We start from the raw sequence: 20159 nt of genomic DNA, 5'->3' as shown, positions 1-20159 counted from the left end.
GCTCCTCAGTTCAGGCTCATTCACGCTTCTCGGCCCCCCCCCCCCGCCCTTCTTTTTTTCCCGCCCTGCCCCGCGGCAGCGCAAGGGTTTTGGGGAGAGTGGAGCAGTGTTCCCAGCAGCCCCTGCGGCATCGCCTGGGCCCGTTCCACGCCGTTGTTGCCACCCGCCGCTGGTGTGGTCGCTGCCCGGCCTAGGGACCGAGACGCTAGTTGTCCGCGCTGTGAGTGAAACCCGAGGTATACCCTGCAGTGAAGATGGAGGGGCCTTTGTCCGTGTTCGGGGACCGCAGCACTGGGGAGACGATCCGCTCCCAGAACGGTAAGGACGGGCAAGGTCTGGGTTGGGTCGACATGGTGCGCTCCTCCCTCCCCTAGCCCGCCCCGCTTGGGCCGTGGCTACCGTCCCTGTGTTTTCTTTCTTTCCCCCCAAAAGGGTCTGGGGGTTGGGGTACATGTCCTACCCTCGCCGGTGTCGCCACTTCTTCGGGGGTGGGGGGCGCGGCACCGTTCTGAGAACCGCGTGTGATGGGAGTGGTTGGCGTGGGTTGGCGTAGCCTGATGCAGAAAAAGCGAGCCGCGGTACTGAAGCGTGCCTGGAGTCCCCTTGGGTGGCTCTGATCCCCTTTTGTTCCGAGTGTAACGACGAGGAGCGTCTGTCTCAACCTCTCATTGCAGGACCAATAACCAGAAAATAGTAGTTTCAGTTGCTCGTGTTACTGATGAGCAAATGGCCACTATTCCGACGACTTGCCCCTTGTAACCCACCGGTTGTCATCTGCAGTAGATGCCAGGTGCCCAATGTCCAGATCCGGTTCTTACCCCAGCTTTTTGAAATAAAAGAATAGCCGATGAAATTTTAGTTGAATGTTAGCATAAGGGCACTTAAAATGAGTTTATTCTGGTGAACATTGATACGCATTGAAGCATTTGTTGTTGAGCCTCTTTTGAGAGCGTTTGCCGTTTGAAGTCATGGGTGCCTGTCCATGTTAGCGTTATTTGCTGGATTATTAATTTTTGTCCTGGATGAATTTGCAATAAAGTCAGAATCCTGGGATTCCCACTTTCTTGATTCACAGATAAAGACAGTTTGTTTTTATATGATTTTTTTAAAGTGCCAATTTCTAAAGGAAAAGGCTGGTATAGTATATCTATTCCTCCACCACCCATGAGGCGGCAGAACCTGAAATTAACTAGTAGATTATCTTTTTATTTTAGGTAATCAGGAGAGTTGTTGATTTGGAAAATTCAGAGACTGTTGAATGTCATGTACTTTCTTGACACTGAAATGATTGCCATTTGAAGGAGTGGATTTTTCTAATTCCATTATTTCATTTCTACAGTTATGGCTGCAGCCTCTATTGCCAATATTGTAAAAAGTTCTCTTGGACCAGTTGGCTTGGATAAAATGTTGGTGGATGATATTGGCGTAAGTACAGCTAGATGTTTCTTTACGTTAAAAAGTTCTTAAATTGTTTCTTGCTATGTAAATTACTTGTTTTTAATCAGAGTGCTGGTGTTGGAAGGTGTAGTAAAGGCGAACGGATGTCCTAACGGAATGGATTCGTGTTAATTAGAGAATGTTCTGTTTCCGTGGATGATTGTTTATTTTTTCTTCCCTGCAAATTTCTTAGGATGTAACCATTACTAATGATGGTGCAACCATCCTGAAGTTACTGGAGGTCGAACATCCTGCAGCCAAAGTCCTTTGTGAGCTGGCTGATCTGCAAGACAAGGAAGTGGGAGATGGGACCACCTCTGTGGTAGGTAGTCACCTGGCAGATCGCCCAAGACTAGTTTTCCTAAATCAGGCTTCCAGAAATTGACCCACAGTAACTCATTCGCTTCTGAGTTAGAAGTAAGTTACATACTTAAGAGGGAGAAAATTTAATTTGTTTCTTTCAAAATTGGCAAAAATTGAGGGTTATAGCTAGTTTGCACAATTTAAATAGAAAGGAAACAGATAATTTAATACGGTCCCCTCATTTATGTTCCGCTGCCCCATGACCTGAGACTGAGAAATGTCTAAAACCTTCCCTTTATAATTATCTGAAGAAAACAATCTCACTGGTTTTTGAAAACAAGATGTTTTTAAGTTTTAAATGTTGACAGGGCATTCTCATGGGTTCACAGTGGGAGTGTGAGGAAGTCAGTAAACACGACCAATAACGTGATGTAACCTTGGGGGCCATCTAGCAAGTTGATGTAGAAACCCTGTTTTTTGGTGAAGAACAAATAATTTGCTCTAAAAAATAATGTATTGTGGCAATAAAAGAATGGAATCTACCTCTTCTAAAATGATAAAATTGGTCTCTATACAAGGAACTTACTTACGATAATAGGATTTTTTAAATAAAGTTATAATTTGTCCCTAAAGAAGTGGTATTTTTGAAGTCTTTTCGATTAAAAGAAATTTTAGTGTCTTTAAATGGTTTTTATTTATTTTTGAAGCAGTTTTTTTAATCCTCACCCAAGGACATTTTTTCATTGCTTTTAGATTTTATTTTATCTTTTTAGAGAGGGAAAGGGAAGGAGAAAAAGAAACATCAATGGTTGCCTCTCACATGCGCGCAACCCAAGCATGTGCCCTGACTGGGGATTGAACCTGTGACTTTTCAGTTTTCGGGATGACTCCCAACTCACTGAGCAACACCAGTCAGGGCTTTAAATGACTTTTAAAATAAACCAAGCAGTAATAGCCTGAGGTAGTACAGGTCATGTGAGTAGATGTGAGTAGTCGAACTCTGCCGAAGATAACGGATATGTGGCGCCGAGGTACGTTATGAGCCAGAATGTTTTCCTGGCTCTTCATTGGCTTTGGCCATTTGTGTGTGAAACACTGTAGATTTCCTTTTCTCAGGTTTCTCATTAGTTACTCATTTCGCTGCCATCGCCATTCTGCGTAGTATCTGACTGTTCGGTTGTACCCGTCACTGCATGCGCGGAGCGTCAGGCCGCTGTCACAGCCGTGCGCGTTCTCTCACAGGTCATCATCGCGGCAGAGCTGCTGAAAAATGCAGACGAGCTGGTCAAACAGAAGATCCATCCCACCTCCGTTATTAGTGGCTATCGACTTGCTTGCAAGTAAGATTGTATTCAGAGAAAATTTTACATGATTTGCTATTGTAAACATTTAAAAATGTCTTGGTAATGACCACGCTTTATTTTGAAGACCTTCTTTCTTGGCATTTAGTTCATATTGGAGGTAAGTAGGGCTGGGATGTTTTTTCCCGTTTGACTGCCACGTCTCCTCCTGACGGTAGCTCTTAGTGGCTGTGCTTACGGGATAGAGTGAGGCGGCCGTGGCCCGAAGACGGAGGGCCTGCCTGTGTCCTCCTCCTCCGGGAAGTGGCTGCATAGAGCACTGCGCCCCTGGCACTTGACACTGTGAGAAAGCAAGAGTTTGAATAGGAAGTTAATTTTTGTTTTCTCCCGCACACTCTGAACAGGGAAGCCGTGCGTTATATCAGTGAAAACCTAATTATTAACACAGATGAACTTGGAAGAGATTGCCTGATTAATGCTGCTAAGACATCCATGTCGTCCAAAATCATTGGAATGTATCCTTGTGGTCCAGTAAAGTTGAGGCTTTTTAAGAAGAACTTGTGTTAGTTTGCATGCCAGGTGATACTGTATAGAAATTGCCTGTTTTCTTCCCTGCTCTTCCAGGTGGAAAGGTAATATAAAGTGTAGAAGTAGTGTGAATTGCAGATGGTGGTAATAGTACAGTAGCATTTTGGTGATGTATTTACATGCTTGTTTCCTTGATGGGATTTCAGAAAGGAAGTGCCTTTGAATTACCCTTGATTTTCATGTGCACCTGTTGTCCATTCCAAGTCTCTTGTTCTCCTTAACTGTTGCCTTAGAAATGGTGATTTCTTCGCTAACATGGTAGTAGATGCTGTACTTGCTATAAAATACACAGATATAAGAGGCCAGCCTCGCTATCCAGTCAATTCCATTAACATTCTGAAAGCCCACGGGAGAAGTCAGGTGGAGAGTATGCTCATCAGTGGCTACGCACTCAACTGTGTGGTGGGATCCCAGGGTAAGGCTCGGAATTTGGTCACGTGATGGGGGACTAGAGGTTAAAATTAGCTTTTCTTGTGGGCCATATACTGTTCATTTTCAGGTGAACTATCCAAGCTGTGCGTTTACTGTTCTTTAAGGAATTGTATGCCACATCAGTTTCTCTCTAAGGATTTAAGCACATAGCTTAGGAAAAATGCAAGTTAGGAGAAAGTGCATGTGTTTAATACCATAAAAACGTGTTCGTTATGTCAAATGTAACAATCTAAACTTGTGTTTATGTATAGCTTAGCTTAATCTCTGCTACTCTATTATGCTTTGTGTCTAGGTATATGTTATAAAATGTGTTATTAATAGTCATCATAAAGGATCTTAATATTATGTTTAATTATAGGCATGCCCAAGAGAATAGTTAATGCAAAAATTGCTTGCCTTGACTTCAGCCTGCAGAAAACAAAAATGAAGCTTGGTGTACAGGTGGTTATTACAGACCCTGAAAAACTGGACCAGATTAGACAGAGGTATGTTGAGAGATTATTTTTGACCTTTGAAAAGAGGTGTTTGTAAGTTATGCTTCCGCTAGAGCAGGTGACAGTAAACTGAGAAAGAACGAGGGCCACATGTTGCAGTTAATGTGCTTCCTTAGATGGGCAGCAGAGGCACCGAGCAGTACAGTACGCTGTGTTCCTCCCATGCGCCTCCCGTGCGCCGGGCAGGTACTCGGGCACAGACGGTGTCCTTGATTGATTGGCATGCTAGAGACCTAGTCAGGAAATGGTAAGTTTTTAATGGTTTGCCGCTTGGTGGTTTTTTGTTTATTTGTTTTTAGTAACCGAACCACATCTTCAAGAAGTCTCTTCAGGAGTCAGGAATGCCCTCATCTTTTAAATCTGACTGCATGTACCCTTTTCTCCTTCCTGATGTGACAGGGAGTGTCCTTCCGTGAAAGGCCAGTCCTCCTGCCTTAGAGTCCTGACTCACTGATAGTTCTTTCTCATCTGCATCTTCGGCTACTAGGGCTGCTCTTCATGCCTTTCAGATTCTACCTGTAGCTCACACATTTTGCTCCAGTTCCTCCCCATCCTTCTCCACCGCTTTACAGCCAGATGTCTCAAGAGGAGTTTATACAGAAACATGCCTGGCACTTTCTCTTCCTTTTACCGCTCTGTTCTCCAGCAGAGGACCACTTGCTAAGGTCACTGGTGACTGAGAGAAATTCACTTGACCTTTATCAAGCCTTTGACTCCTTTCTTGAAACGCCTGGAGGCTGGACGGGCTTTGACTGCCCCGTCTGTATTCCTGAGCCTGGGCGGCTACCGCCTCACTGGTCTCCCCGAGATCGCTCCTCATTCCTGTGACTTTGGTGGTGGTTTGGAGTCTCCCACATCCATCTCTCTGAGCTCCAAACATGCATGTACTTGTCTAGCTGGGTGTTTTTAAGTGTTTCAAAGTCATGTCTTAAACTGAAATTGTGATGATACACAATCTGCTCTTGGTTTAGTGATGAGGGCCCCTCTACTCAGGCAGAACACTAGAAAAATACCTTTAACTCTTCCTTTTTTTACTTACTAAGTTTTTCCCTTTTAATTTTTCACCAAGACCATCTGATTTTTATCTTCAAATTAAATCTCAAATTCATCTACTTTGCATTTGCATTGTTCTGGAAACTACTGCACAGGCTCCCAAGCTGGTGGTCTGGCGTTCGCTCTGCACCCACGCAGGCTGTTTCCCACACTCAGCACTTCCAGGGCCAGAGCCGCATGAATACCTTAGGCATTCTCCCTGTGGTCCCGCCCCCACAGGCGCGGGGGTTCACCACACTCTTCCTCCACAAGCCCTAGGAAGTTTCTCCCTGCACCTGTAACATCTTCTCTGCCTGCCTGCCTGCCTCGATGAGGTAACTTTGTACTTTCCAGGAGGTCAGTCTCTCAGAGCAGCTTTTCTTCACCCTCAATCTAAGTTACTCTCTACCATGACTTTCCATGACTCTCCGTACCTCGTGTCCCTGGCGCTTACCAGGTCTGTGTGGCTTTGATTACAAGCTCTGAAGGCAGACCCTGAAGAACTTCCTTGGCTTTGTGGCCCTGTTTTTAGGGTAGTGTCTGGCACACAGTACTTGTTCGGTATGTACAAAGGGGTTAATTTTGAGGTTAATCTTTATTTTAAGATTGCTTTGAATGATAAGCGGAATGGCTTCAGTTCCCTACATACGGACTCTTGTAGCTTGCTTGTGATGTCCATCTGTCTGACTGCCTTCTGGCGTCGTCACCTGAATGACACATGGCCTTCAAACTCATGCTGTTGAGAACCTAGTTCTCCTTTCTATCCCGCCCCCAGGCTCTTAGTGTGTCCTTTAACTCCAGGAGTGAGTGGCCGAACCTCCCAGTCACCGAAGCCGTCAACTCCGACTTCTGTGTTCCGGGCGTCTGCGTCCTGTTACTGCCCCTTGCCGCAGCCCTCCGCCTGCCCGTATGGCTTCCATGTTGCCATCAGGGGGTCTTTCTGAAAACACAGCTTTGACCACACTGCTCTTAAAAATATTTAACCTAGTCCAAACTCTTTACTGCTGGGCTCTGCATTTTCCGGACCTGCCCGCAGTTTCCCCTCTTGAGCCCTCTTGACACCAGACCCCCAGGCTTTCCTCGTCCTGTCCCCCAGGACGGGTTTCTGTTCCCCGTGCGCCTGTAATTTCTGCGTTGGCCACGGAATGGGGTTGGCAGTCTGTCTCCCTGCCATGTGTTTGAGGGCAGGGACACTTTGCTTTGTAATCACAGTTGGGGTTGGAGACTCAAATTTGGGGGAAACTAAGTGGTAATTTTTAATCCTTGGAACTTTTATGTTAAATTGGACTGATTTAAATTCTAGTCATAGAAGAGAAAGGTTGGTTACTATTTAACCTGCAGTTATTTTGTGAAAAATACTTAAGTTAAAGCTGTGTTATGTAAAAAACACAGAAGGTGTCTTTGGGTTACTTTTACCTGTAGAGAATCAGATATTACCAAGGAGCGAATCCAGAAGATCCTGGCGGCTGGCGCCAACGTTATTCTAACCACCGGTGGGATTGACGACATGTGTCTCAAGTACTTCGTGGAGACGGGTGCGATGGCAGTCAGGAGAGTTTTGAAAAGGGACCTTAAACGCATTGCCAAAGCTTCTGGAGGTATGTCTTCTGCTGGCTCTCAGGTGTGACATTTCAGGTTACTGGACGTGACCATGAGGCTACACTGCAGCGTCCACACTAAGCAGCTTCAGAAACTACCATTGTTTCTTTGACTTCCTGTAATGGTCTACAGATGTATTTACTGAGCCATTTTTCAAGTAACTGGAAAAGTTCTTTAGTTTTACTGAATTTCTTCACTTCAGTGACAGTTTTATCTTGGACAAAAGGGCAGTTGCTTGTCTGATATCTAATTGGAAACTTAAACTTGTATTATTAGTACATCGCTTTTTCATAAATGCTTCTAAATCTAAGACAAGTTATGGAAATACTCATGGGAGAACAATGCTTACAAGATCTTTGTAATTATTATTACTTTTTTTTTTTGTAATTATCTTAATAGCAACTATTCTGTCAACCCTGGCCAACTTGGAAGGTGATGAAACTTTTGAAGCCTCGATGCTAGGCCAGGCCGAAGAGGTGGTGCAGGAGAGAATCTGTGACGATGAACTGATCCTGATCAAAAAGTAAGAGCTGCTTTCTCAGTTACAAATCCGTGTCCATTTTATTAATGAATAAAAGCAGATCCCTTTCCCATTGATTTGCTGCTATCGTCTTCCCAGTGACATGAGCAGTTATACGCGTGGGATAAAGAAACGGGGGAGCACTGCGAACGGAGGTGGAGTGGCCGTTCCACCTCTTCTGCATGCGTGGTCTCCACACAGCTTCCGCGTCCGACTGTCCTTGTAGAAGCAGGCTTTGATCAAAGTGCTTACAATGAATTCACTCTATGTACACTTAATCTTATGGAAGTACTGGTTTAAGAATTTCACTTTATTCTTTCACAGCACCAAGGCTCGTACATCTGCGTCGATTATCTTACGTGGGGCAAATGATTTCATGTGTGACGAGATGGAGCGCTCTCTGCATGACGCGCTGTGTGTGGTGAAGAGAGTGTTGGAGTCCAAGTCTGTGGTTCCAGGAGGGGGTGCTGTAGAGGCAGCCCTTTCCATATACCTTGAAAACTACGCAACCAGCATGGTAAGAACATCTAGACACCCCCTTTCCTCCCCAGGAAGCTCATGAGAGACCATCTCTAGCATTTTGATAATAAACCTCATCTGAGATCTTGGCGGCTGTGAGTTTCATCTTCCTTGTGTGAAGACACCTCATTGTCTTTCTCCTTAGGGGTCTCGGGAACAGCTTGCTATTGCAGAGTTTGCGCGGTCTCTTCTGGTCATTCCCAATACACTGGCAGTGAATGCTGCCCAAGACTCCACCGATCTGGTTGCAAAGTTAAGAGCTTTTCATAATGAGGCTCAAGTTAACCCAGAACGTAAAAACCTAAAATGGTAAGTACACAATTTCTCTGTCCTTTTCACTGTCATCTGTAGCTCATACATCAGTCTTATTTTCTGGCGATTTTTAGTAGTATTGATGTGTCTTAGTTTGTCCATACCTCTCCTTGCCTCTCTGGGTAGTACTTTACCTACAGGACGGTCCCACAGAAGAATAGGGGTGATTATTTGGGACCAATCCGTACCTATTTTAAGCAACCCCTTTATAAGTTACTAAATGGCGTTTAGAAAGTTTCTGTGCTGATTCTGTCATTCATAAAGAACTACTTTAGTCTTTAATTATTATTAAAGAGTTTATTGATTTTAGAGAGGAAAGGAGAGAAACATCAGTTTGCTGCCCCACTTACTTACGCACTCACTGGTTGAACTGTGCGTGCCCCAGCAGGATTGAACCCGCAGCCCATGGGTCAAACCCAGCTGGATGGGGATGACACTCCAGCCCATCCAGCTGCCCAGCCAGGGCCGACCACTTTAAAAGGATAGGATGGGTATGTGTTGCCGACCACTTTAAAAGGATAGGATGGGTATGTGTTATAAGACATCATCTAACAGGTTTTTTCCTAAATTACAGGATTGGTCTCGATCTGATTAACGGCAAACCTCGAGACAACAAGCAGGCAGGGGTGTTTGAACCAACCATAGTTAAAGTGAAGAGTCTGAAATTTGCAACAGAAGCTGCAATTACCATTCTCCGAATTGATGACCTTATTAAATTACATCCAGAAAGCAAAGATGAGAAGCATGGAGGTTATGAAGATGCTGTCCACTCCGGAGACCTTGATGACTGATCTGATGACGCGCTTATTTATAACACTCTGAGGCGCAGCTGTCTTGAGTATCACACATTAAAGTACAACAAGCTGTCAGCCTCCAGTGGGTTCTTGTGAAGTGGAAGGTGGCTTCCAGCCTCATGTTGGTCCTGATTTCATATAGTGTCTGACTAGTTTAGAAAGGAATGAGGTTCGGGATGAGTTCAGCAGACTCACCCTCTCTGGACACACATCGCTATCCCCATCCCACCCCCGATGCACAGGGCAGCGACGCCTCGGTGCCCACCTAGTCGCTCCATTGTGTGCAGCAGGGTGACCAGGATCCGGCAGCCAGATGCCCCGAGGGGGTGGCCCAAGGCTATCGCCCCTCCTTGAATGTTGACCTAAGGGGGGAAAAGATTTGTTACTCTGTGGTAATAGGTCAAAATCTTAAACTGACCTTTTTCCTGGTAATGTTACACCAGTAAGCTACCCTTTTCCACTGCTTAGGAACTGATTTATATACTTAGGTGACATCTGTCTTGACTGCCTTCCCTTATTCCTTAGTTTAGAAAAAAAAAAAGTAAAAACTGTTCCTATTTCAAGTAAATGAAGGCTTTCAAGGGTTTCTGCCTTTGGATTGCCTTGGGAAGCAACAAGATAAGTGAACCCGTGAGTCCCAGCAGGGACTTCAGTCTCGCAGCCACCCATTACGACTGTGTGGCCAGTGTCCAGGACATACCATCTAACTACACGTGTGGGTTTTGCTGTTTCCAGTCTTAAAATTGCATTGTGGATGTCTGTCTGCAAGCTCTCCTCAGGACTGCTTGCTCACATTTACCTTCTCCGGGTTCAATCCGAGTTCCTTAGCTACTGCAACAGACAGGGCTGCAAAGGCTTCGTTGATTTCAAATACATCCACATCTTCCAGTGACCAACCTGCTTTTGCAACCTAAGGAAAGATTAATGGGAAAGGTCTAAAAATGGTGAAACCATTCTTCACTGGGTAACAAAGTGGGGTATACTGTGGTATTGAAGGGTCTCTAAAAGCTGCCCTTGGGTTCCCGAGTCAGCCTAGTATTGCCACGTTTTGCCTAGACACCAATTCTAAAACATTAAGGGTAAAACAACCCTCAGACATTCTAAACTATCTTAAAAGTTGAACCAGTAACACCTATTGTGCCTAGGAAAGGTGATACAGCAGAACCAGTTCCCCTAAAGTGGGGCTGTCAAACTCATTTCCACTGGGGGGCCACATCAGCCTCACAGTTCCCTTCAAAGGGCCAAATATAATTGTAGGACTGTATAAATGTAACTAAACAGTTAAGCGAGAGCTTGGTGCTGCTGCCGCCAGGAAGAAACAAGGGAAGGGCTGGATTCGGCCCACGGGCCTTGTGCTTGCCACCTATGCCCTAAGGCACATGACCCAAATGTCTAGTGCCGGAAATGAATGAGCTCACTTGAGGCCAATTGGAAGACTCATAAAAGGGAAATAAAGCCAGTGAAATCTGATAGCAATGAACATGAAAGCAAAATCAAACTTGGCATTTTGGTGCGGGAAGCAAATGGGAAGGTTTACAGGAGGCAGAGCTTAAACGTGGAATGGCAGGTTATGTGCTAGTCCCCAAGACAGAAATGAACACCCAGAATTCAACTCACAGCTTGCTTTATTGCTGGAATCGGCCCTGTTCCCATAATGGAAGGTTCCACGCCGACTTGGGACCAGGAGACTATCTGTGCCAGTGGTGCGAGCCCACGGGTGTCGGCGTCCGACTTCTTCATGAGAACCACTGCTGCGGCACCATCGTTGATTCCTGCAAAAGGTGACTGTCTCGGTGTCTAAAGCAGTGCTCGTGAACTTCCATTGTGTACCTGTGCTCACCTCTGACACCTGAAGACATGAGTTAACACACCTTGGCAAAGCCATCTGCCATATTTCAGATGTTACCGTGTAATCAGAAACGGTACCTTAGGCAATACAACATAACTGACCACAGAACACTCCAATGGGAGAAAGTGGGAAGAGTAAAGCAGTGGGGGAGGGGAGAGTGACAAGAAATGGAAGCAGCAGGCTCACCCTCACAGGCGGTATAGGCCTTCCTGGGTTTGGGAAAGGACAAAGGTGGTAGATAAAGTAGGGTGCTCCAATTTGCTTTTGCATCTGTACATCTAGTTGGGAAAGATGACCCATTCGTTCAGTATATAGAGGATAAGGCAATCAAATACGGAGAAACTAATGACCAAGTCTGAAAAACATTTTTCCATCAAGCAGCTAAAACACGGTTTTAGAAATAACGTGCACAGATAGTTAATAACAGAAAAAAGGAAAGAACCTGGCAGAGCTACCAGAAGATGGCATGTCTCACCTGAAGCATTCGCTGAGGTCACAGTCCCTGTCCCATCCTTGAGGAAATAAGGCTTCAGTTTAGACACGGCTTCCATGTTGCTCCCGTGGCGAGGAAACTCATCTGTTTTAACTTCAGTGAGACCTGAAAAAAGGAAAATGAGTTAACCCTGGATTACAATAGAGATGGCAGGCAGCATGCTGGGAATGGTGGGTGCCTCGGGCGTGCTACATGAAGATTCGTATTTGGGGGAGAGGTTTATTATAAACTACTTTCATTCCAGTAAGAGGAAAGTATGCATGAATAAAAATAACGTTAAAACATTTGCCCTGGCGGGTGTGGCTCCATTTGTTAGGTATCATTCTGCAAAGTGATTTCCAGTCAGGACACATGTCTGGGTTGTGGGTTCCATCCCCTTTCAGTGCGCACGAGAGGCAACTGATTGATGTTTCTCTCCTTCTCTTTCTCTTTCCCTTCCCCTATCTTTAAAAATAAATAAATTTAAAACATTTTATAAGCACTGTCATCAAGAGACAGTGTTTTCCATATCCACAGCCCTTTCCGAGGAAGGTAGGTACAGGGAGTTCCTTGTGCAAAACAGCTATGGTCTTGGGCCCAGGACTGGGCTGGTTACAGTTGACTGGACCCGGGAATGTGAAAGCCAAGCTCGTAAGGGTGGGACATAAGAGATGTCAGTTAACCACATTCATAGAACTTGAGCCGCAGCTGGTGTGGCTCGGTTGGTTGAGTGTCATTCTGCAAACAGAAAGGTAGCTAGTTCGATTCCTGGTCAGGGCACTTGCCCAGGTTGCAGGTTCCATCCCTGACCCTGGTCGGGGTGCCTGTGGAAGGCAAACAAGTGATGTTTCTCTTTCTCCCTCCCTTGCACCTCTCTAAAATAAATTTTTTTTAAAAAATATTTTATTAACTATTTTTAGAGAGAGGGGAAGGGAAGGAGAAAGAGAGAGAGGGAAACATCAATGTAAGGTTGCCTCTTGCATGCCCCCTACTGGGGACCTGGACTGCAACCCAGGCATGTGCCCTGACTGGGAATGGAACCTGCGATCTTTTGGTTCGAAGGCTGGCACTCAATCCACTGAGCCACACCAGCCAGGGCTAAAAAAATTTTTTTAAAGTGACCCAACAGTACCCACCTAAGGAATATGAAATGCACACAGAAGCAGCAGGAGCTAATGGATGTTTACTGTGGAGGAGACCCGGCCTATGAAAGGTCAGCTGCTGCTCCCTCAAAGCCAAGAGGCAGCGCCCCGGTTTGCCAGGAGGCCTGCGCTACCTCCTAGCAGTGTTGGACCCCTGGGGTGGAGAGTGAGCCCTGGCACAGCGTCCCATAAACGCCCCACCCCATACCCATATTCAAGCGCATCCGGGATCTCTCCTTTAGTTCCAACCTGAAAGAGCTAACACGCAATTTATAAACAGTCCCATCTGTTACTCTTTTGGATACTACTCTTGTAAATAGCCATGTTGATGTTTAAATCATTAGGATTTATATACCCACCTTTTCTAGAAGGTACAAGAACTGGTACAATCTCTTTGTCAAAATGGCCAGCTTTCTGTGCATTCTCTGCTCTGTTCTGGGACAGAACTGCAAACTTGTCCTGTTCTTCTCTATTCACTTGCCATTTTTTGGCTACATTTTCAGCTGTGAAAAAAATAAAGCAAAACCAAACATTTTCAGGAACTGGCTTTTGGTCACTCCGGTGTTTCTGAAACAAGCACTGACCGCCCACCGCCAGCAGGCTCCCGGGCGCTCGGAGATACCGCACCCTGCGCGCAGCCCTGCCTCCCACTGGCAATGGGTGTGAAAATGTTGGTGGCCATTTTCTTTCTCTGCTTCCTTCTGTCTTTTCCTTCTTATGTAATTTTAAACTTCCAGAAATTTCCTTTAGGTTTATTTTTGCCCCAGCTGGTTCCTCATTGTTTCTGAACCATGTGAAAGTTAAAGATATCATGCTCCTTTATCCCTAAACTTTAATGTCAGTGTGTATCCTGCGCCCCCCCCCCCCCCCCCGCCCCCCGGCCCCAAACAAGGCCATTTGCTTGTATAACCGCAGCTTTCAGAATCAGGAAGCAGAGCACCGATGCTACCATTACCTAACTCTTGGTCCACATGCCAGTTTCACCTGCTGTCCTGATGGTGTCCTTTACAGCTAATTTATTTCTTCAGGACCCAATCCAGGATCATGCGCTGCATTTCACTGTCAATTGCTTTAGTTTCTTTTTTAGTTTGAAAGAGTTCCTCAGATCAACTTTGTGTTTCTTAACCTTGTTATTTTTAAGAGCAAGGACCAGTTCTGTTGTCAAATATCCCTGATTTGGATTGTTGTTTCCTCAAGATTAGACTAAGATTATGCAGAAAAGCAAGGCATCCCACCAAACAGGATTTCATAATGGAAGGAAGCACCTGCGGAGCCAGTGACTGTATGACTTTTTTACCTTTTTACAGTAGTACGTCTTCAGCGACGTGTGCCGTACCTGTAATGCCCATGTGATACTTGTGGAAAGCATCCGTAAGGCCGTCGCAGAGAATACTGTCAGCTAGCGGTGTCTCCCCCATCCTGACACCTGTCCTTAGGTGAACCACGTGAGGAGCCTAAAAAATAAGAAAAATCAATGAGTTTAAGTTTGGTTACAGCTAGTCCTCTCCTCAGGATCCCACTCTTAACTACCCAGTAGTCCCTAAGTTCCCATCCATTCCCCTTGTGGCCCTTCTCCCCAGCTCTGGCCCATCTTCCTCCTCACCCAGGGTCCAGGGCCCGAAAACCCCTGGAATCAGACCAGTCCACGTGTCTGCTCTTGGGAGCCTGTTACTCTCCTACCCACCCATTTCCATTTCCTATCAAACCTATCCCTTCTGTGTCCTCTTTCCTTAAGAACCTCATTCATTCTTTCCAAAGAGGCAACTAGTTATCTGCTTATCAGGGGTGTCAAACTCATTTTCACCGGGGGCCACATCAGCCTTGCGGTTGCCTTCAAAGCACCGAATGTAATTTTAGGACTGTATAAATGTAACTATTCCTTAACTGTTAAGTGAGAGTTCAGCGCTACTGCCAGGTAGAATCAAGGTGGAGGGCTGGATTTGGCCCACGGGCCTTGTGTTTGCCACCTGCGGCTTAATGATACTAAGTGTGTTACTTACTTTGATGGGAGACATAATGCCTATGGTAAGAATAATCAGATTGCCCAATTAACTGATGCGGAGGGATGTGTAGGTAGGGTATCCCCTTAACTCTTCCCAACACAACAGCAGCTACAGCAGAACACGAGGACTTGGAGTCAGAAGACCTGTGCTTGAACCCTGGCTCCGGGTCTCAGGGAGGCATGACGACAGTCTACCCTCTAGGGGCCGTCGTGATGGCACGTGTGAAAGCGCCTTTCACTACACTGTGTTTGCCACCTTCAGCTGCCCCTCCTGGGCCTCGACAATGGCTTGGCTGAAGGGGCCTCTGTCTAGGGGGTCCCAGGACAGACCCTTGAACTGCCTGGAGGAAGCAGGGGGTATACTTCCTCCTCTTTGTTGTGCCAGTTCAAGGGATGGAACTTTGTGAAGCGAATCCCACCTGGCAAACTTATTAGAGAAGGGCACTGCTCAGTGGCCCTCTTTTCTACATTTTATACCTCCCAAAGGTCAACAAAATTTGGTCCCTGCAGTCATCCTTGTCATGTGCAGGAAGGTAAGTGGCAACATCTGTTTTTGACTTTTCCTCACAATTAGAAGTTTAAGACCAAGGACATCTACTGATTAACACTGTAGGTTTGATTCAGAAAATACTTCATGCTTCGTTAACATTTTGTAAAAACTATTCTGTTCTAATCACACTGGTTGACAGGCTTTATCTTCAACCCCAATTTCTCACCTAATTTGAAAAATAATGAACATTCAGGAAGGGATCAAGGCTGGATCCACTTTTTCTTTGTTTTCTGTTTGGTCCCAGCTCTGCTCTGAGTTTCCCAGCGAGAGCTCTGTGACAGCCACCTCGCCGGAGGCCTCACCTTGCTCATACTTTCCATGCCTCCGGCAACCACAGTGCTGGAGTCGCCCATCCTGATGGACTGGGCTGCGAGGCACACAGCTTTAAGGCCTGACCCGCAGATCATCTGACAGCTCCACGCTGGAACAGAATAAGGGATCCCTGCACCCACGCTGGCTTGTCGAACAGGATTCTGCCCGCAACCTGAAGGGAGGAACACAGAGGCCTCTCAGCGATCAAAGAGAGCATGTTTGGGTAGAGGCACATGCAGCATCGGGAGCTGGCATCTGGGTCTCCTGCCACTGTTGAGGCAAGCTCTCCCAGAGGGAGGCCTAGGTGCGCTCCACATCTGTCCCAGCCCAGCCCTCACGTACATGCAATCTCGTGCTGCTCTACAGACAGTTGACGATGCCAGCTTTCTTCTCCACAAAGTTATGGATGCATTAAGAATGAACTGTCAGCCCTGGCTGATAGGGTTCAGTGGATTGAGTGCTGGCCTGTGAATCAGGGGGTCACTGGTTCGGTTCCCAGTCGGGGCACATGCCTGGGTTGCAGGCCAGGTCCCTAGTAGGGGGCATGCAAGAGGCAAGCACACATCAATATTTCTCTCATTCTCTTTCCCCCTCCGTCCCCCTCTAATAATAAATAAATACAATCTTTAAAAAAAAAAAAGAATGAACTGTCTTCTGGACCTTTTCATAAGGCTTGAATAAGCCCACATGCCCTTATCAAGTACGGGCAGAACATGGGCACTGATTGTGTCTCTAACTAGGCTGTGTGCCCTGTGGCCACAGCCCCGATGCCTCAGCCACGGGACGGTAGGAGGGTTCCTGAAAGCAGAGAATCTCTGAGGAGCACGTCTTTCCTGAACATTCACTACAGCATGGTTAACTGGTTACGCAACAAGTGACGCACAACAAAAACTGACTGGGGGAGTGCTGACAGAGCGGGAAGAAACATATCACACACTGGAAGTATCAGATATTCTCAGTCACCACTGTCTGCAGCAGAGGGTCGGTCAGCGTTAGTGCAGTGGTCACTCTGCTGCAAACTACCAATACACCCCCGCCTAGCAGCTTGCCTTAGTGACGCTGCTGGGAAAAACTAGCAAACGGGTCACTGACAAAAATGTAGAGGTTATATTCATCGCAATGTTATTAATCTGGGATTAAGCTGGACGCTGAGAGTAGATGCAGGAAAAACATTAAAAAGAGTATTAAAATATTCTGAGTTAAACTCGTAGGACACTAGTTAGTGAAGAAGGCGATATTATTTAAGGTTCCTGCTTTTTTAAAAATTGATTGATTTTAGAGAGAGAGGAAGGCAGAAATAACAGTTTGTTGTTCCACTCATTTGTGCATTCACTTGTTTAGAGAGGGAGGGCGGGAGGAGAGAGAAACGTTGATTTATTGTTCCATCCATTCATTGCTCCTTGTATGTGCCCTGACTGGGGATTGAACCCACAAACCCTGGCATATCAGGATGCTCCAACTGAGCTACCTGGCCAGGGAAGGTTTCTGCTTTTTAAGCTACCATGAATTACATATGCATTTAAGTAAGTAAGTCCTTTATAAAAACTTTAGCCCTGGCTGGTGTGGCTCAGTGGATTGAGCTCCAACCTGTGAACCAAAGGGTCATTTGTTCAATTCCCAGCCAGGGCAGATGCCTGTGTTGCAGGCCAGGTCCCCAGTAGGGGGCGTGCGAGAGGCAACCACACATTGATTTTTCTCTCCCTCCCTTCCCCTCTCTCTAAAAGTAAATAAATAAAATCTTTTAAAAATTTTTATGTATTCATAAGCCTCATCTTCAGGTACTTAAGAGTGAAGAAAGGAATGTTGAGTATAATTCATTAGTAGTTTAGCATTTAGCAGAATATGAGCTCCATGAGAATGAGAATTTCTACCTTTTATGAACGCTGCTCATCTCTAGCTGTTAGGGACCGTACTTGGCACACAGCCGGTGCTAAGTATTCGTTATGTGATTGTGCAGGATTTCTGGGCTAAAGGGCAGGTGTGGGCTCGGGGGCTGGCTCCACTTCAGACTCTGGCCTCGCCTAAGTGACTTAACCTCTTGGAATCTCATTCACTCACTGACTCACTGAGTGTTAAATGAGGTAATGAAAGCACTAAGCCCAGCGTGGGAAAGGCCTAGCACTAAGCAGACCCTCCACAGACATAGCTCCATGTTCAGTACAATACGTGGAGATGCTAGAGGTGAGATGTGGAAAAGATAACAGAGATGCTAGTAGGTGACTGCCCCACGGCAAATGAGTAAGAGTTGCGTCTCGGGTCTGGGAAGGAAGGGGAGCGTGACTGAAGGTGATGAGTCTGAGGCGGTACTCGTATACTTAACGCCCTGAAGAGTCACGAGAAAGCAGCGTGCTTCGGCGTTAAGGTCCATTCAGAGAAGTGGGGGAAGGAGAACTGGGAAGAGAAACCACAAAACTGCAACGTAAATACACCGAAAAATGGGACAGGTCTCAGAGAGGGGAAGGACAAAAGCTGGTTGTTAGTGAGCATTACCAATTACCACTACGAGTAATTAGAACTGATGTTACTGAGTGACCATGAAGCCAGTTCTAACTAATTAGGAATTGGCAGGGACTGCGGGTCTATCACACCCAGCGGGAATCGGGAGACTGGAGCACGCTGGTGACTTACCCACGCCCATCCCAGGAGTGATTCAGCGTGAGTAGCGGGAAGCCAACCTGCCATACCAGCTCCCAAGTGAGACCTGTGGGGGTGAGGACTTCACCTGCGCTGTTGGAGCCCTCCCCCCGCACCTAGCACAGTAGTGCGGGGCGCAAAGAGGAATTCAAGACATTTTTATTGAATGCGTGCCACTTTAGGGGCATATGGGGGAAGGGCAGTGCATCCTCTTCCATGTGCCACGCTGGCCCTGCTTCTAAAGAATAAAAAGGCAGCGGAGGATGGTGGTCTGGGGTCGTTCAGGAAAAGCATATTAAAGATGCTGAGTGGAGAGAAGCTATTCACGGGTCTTGGCAGAGGGGCGACAGGAAGAATTCGAACAGAAGGGACTCCGTGAGCCGCGTGTATGGAGGCAAGAACAAAAGTTTGGGTGGGGGACGTGGGTCGCTGATGGGCTGCTTCTAATAAACATGACCCTCTGCGGGGATCGCCGAGGAGTTACCTGCTGGCAAAACGTGTCCAAATATGACCTCTGACACCTCTTCGGGAGCCACAGCGGCCCTCTTCAGGACTTCTCTGATGACAGTTGAGCCCAGCTCATGGACAGGAACGGTGGACAAGGCACCATTGAAGGAGCCTAAGACAGAAGGGAACGTGAAGGCAATGAACAGGCTGCCCACAGCGCAGGCCCGGCAGACCCGGGCTCTCCCCCTGCGCAGGCGCCCTCGGCAGCTCACTGGTGTACAGAGCGGAGCACGTGTGACTCGCAGCAGCCGAAACCCGGGCAGGTTGCTCCCACAGCACGCGGGGAGCCACGGACCCGCAGGAAGCTGGCCGATCTGTCCCCAGGTCCCAACGGACAGGCCACGCTGCCCTAACAGAAGAGGTCGGCCCTCCCGCGCGTCCAAGGGCTTTGAAAGCTACAGCTAAGGAGGAGAAGGCAAGTCATAATACCCCTGGGACCACCAGCAAGACCTCTGCCGGGTGCCCCAACTCAGACCACCCAGCAGCCCCACTCCTGAGGCCACAGGGCTGAGATGGCCAATCAGGAGGTCGCGAGAGAGCGCCCCTTTCCGTCAGCCAATGGCAGAGTCGGACGGCACAGTGGCTCTACCCGGAGAGCCAATCTGAGCAGGCGAAAGAGAATCCTCCTCACCGGGCGAGTGGGGGCAGTTAGGGCCGGCCCGGGGAGGTGTGAGACTCCTAGTTCTGAGGGTCCCAGGCGTCCCAGGGATCCCCACGCGGGACCTGCTGGCCACTCACCTATGGCGGTTCGCGCCGCCGAGACGATAACCACGGGGTCGGAGTCTGCACTCATCCTGCCACACGACCACTTCACGCGCAGCTGAGGACTCGGTGCTGCAGCTGGCAAAGCAAAAGCCTTCTCCGGCTGCCCACCGACCACACTGGGGGGAGGAGCCGCAGGTCGCCCCCGCCCACCGCCTGCGCAGGCGCGAGGGAGGGCCGGCGGGGCGGGGCCCGGAGGCGGGGCTGGGCCCCGGAGGCGGGACCCCTGACTAAAACTCACCGCCCTCTACCACTTGAGACTAGTGTTGTGTTTTGTGTCCACGTCTTTGTTTTGGGAGGGGCGTTGATTTTTTTGAACTTAGTGTTTTGCGGGTCAGTGAAAGCGTTACACCCACCATTGGAATCCCAGTGGCGAGAATAACAGTGCGAATCCTTCAGGCCTGAGGGCCGCGCCGACGTGTGCTTTCGCTCTCCTGGCTTAGCGAGCGCCGACCCCGCACCACACACCCCCACCACCATTTTGCCGCGGCGCCCACTGGGAGTTCACTTGGTTCTCCTCTCTGCAGACCCGTGGGTGGACTGTGCGCTCTGTCGGGTCGACTCCGCGTGCCTTAGTGCCGCACGAGTCAAAAGGTTG

The 20159-nt window shown here is 47.5% G+C and overlaps 2 protein-coding genes and 2 non-coding genes across 5 annotated transcripts; 3 read left to right on the top strand and 1 right to left on the bottom strand.

Moving 5' to 3' along the window:
• Positions 1-86: 86 nt before the first annotated feature.
• TCP1 (t-complex 1) lies at positions 87-9406 on the top strand. Its single transcript, XM_024552009.4, has 12 exons — positions 87-318; positions 1340-1425; positions 1631-1759; positions 2983-3080; positions 3446-3556; positions 3863-4044; positions 4420-4546; positions 7010-7185; positions 7586-7709; positions 8031-8223; positions 8371-8534; positions 9112-9406. The coding sequence occupies exons 1-12, from the start codon at positions 255-257 to the stop codon at positions 9326-9328; spliced, it is 1671 nt and encodes a 556-aa protein (XP_024407777.1). The 5' UTR covers positions 87-254; the 3' UTR covers positions 9329-9406.
• LOC112297429 (small nucleolar RNA SNORA29) lies at positions 3223-3362 on the top strand. Its single transcript, XR_002974013.2, has one exon. It is a non-coding gene; the product is annotated as a small nucleolar RNA SNORA29 (small nucleolar RNA).
• LOC112297481 (small nucleolar RNA SNORA20) lies at positions 7773-7907 on the top strand. Its single transcript, XR_002974050.1, has one exon. It is a non-coding gene; the product is annotated as a small nucleolar RNA SNORA20 (small nucleolar RNA).
• ACAT2 (acetyl-CoA acetyltransferase 2) lies at positions 9354-19693 on the bottom strand. Of its 2 annotated transcripts, XM_024552011.3 has the most exons (10): positions 19538-19693; positions 18777-18911; positions 15649-15830; positions 14131-14248; positions 13154-13297; positions 11656-11778; positions 10949-11103; positions 10131-10241; positions 9597-9693; positions 9354-9480 (listed from the first exon to the last, which is right to left on the bottom strand). In XM_024552011.3, exons 1-10 carry the CDS (start codon positions 19590-19592, stop codon positions 9449-9451), a joined length of 1152 nt encoding a protein of 383 aa, XP_024407779.1. In that variant the 5' UTR covers positions 19593-19693; the 3' UTR covers positions 9354-9448. The 2 variants fall into 2 exon arrangements, with proteins under 2 accessions (XP_024407779.1, XP_024407778.1); XM_024552010.3 differs by lacking the exon at positions 9354-9480 and having other exon boundaries at positions 9523-9693.
• Between the last annotated feature and the right edge of the window lie 466 nt (positions 19694-20159).

This window comes from Desmodus rotundus, chromosome 11 (assembly GCF_022682495.2).
Source record: "Desmodus rotundus isolate HL8 chromosome 11, HLdesRot8A.1, whole genome shotgun sequence".
Classification (NCBI taxonomy): domain Eukaryota; kingdom Metazoa; phylum Chordata; class Mammalia; order Chiroptera; family Phyllostomidae; genus Desmodus; species Desmodus rotundus.
Note: the sequence above shows the minus strand (reverse complement) of the source record. Positions and strands in the feature narration are given on the sequence as shown.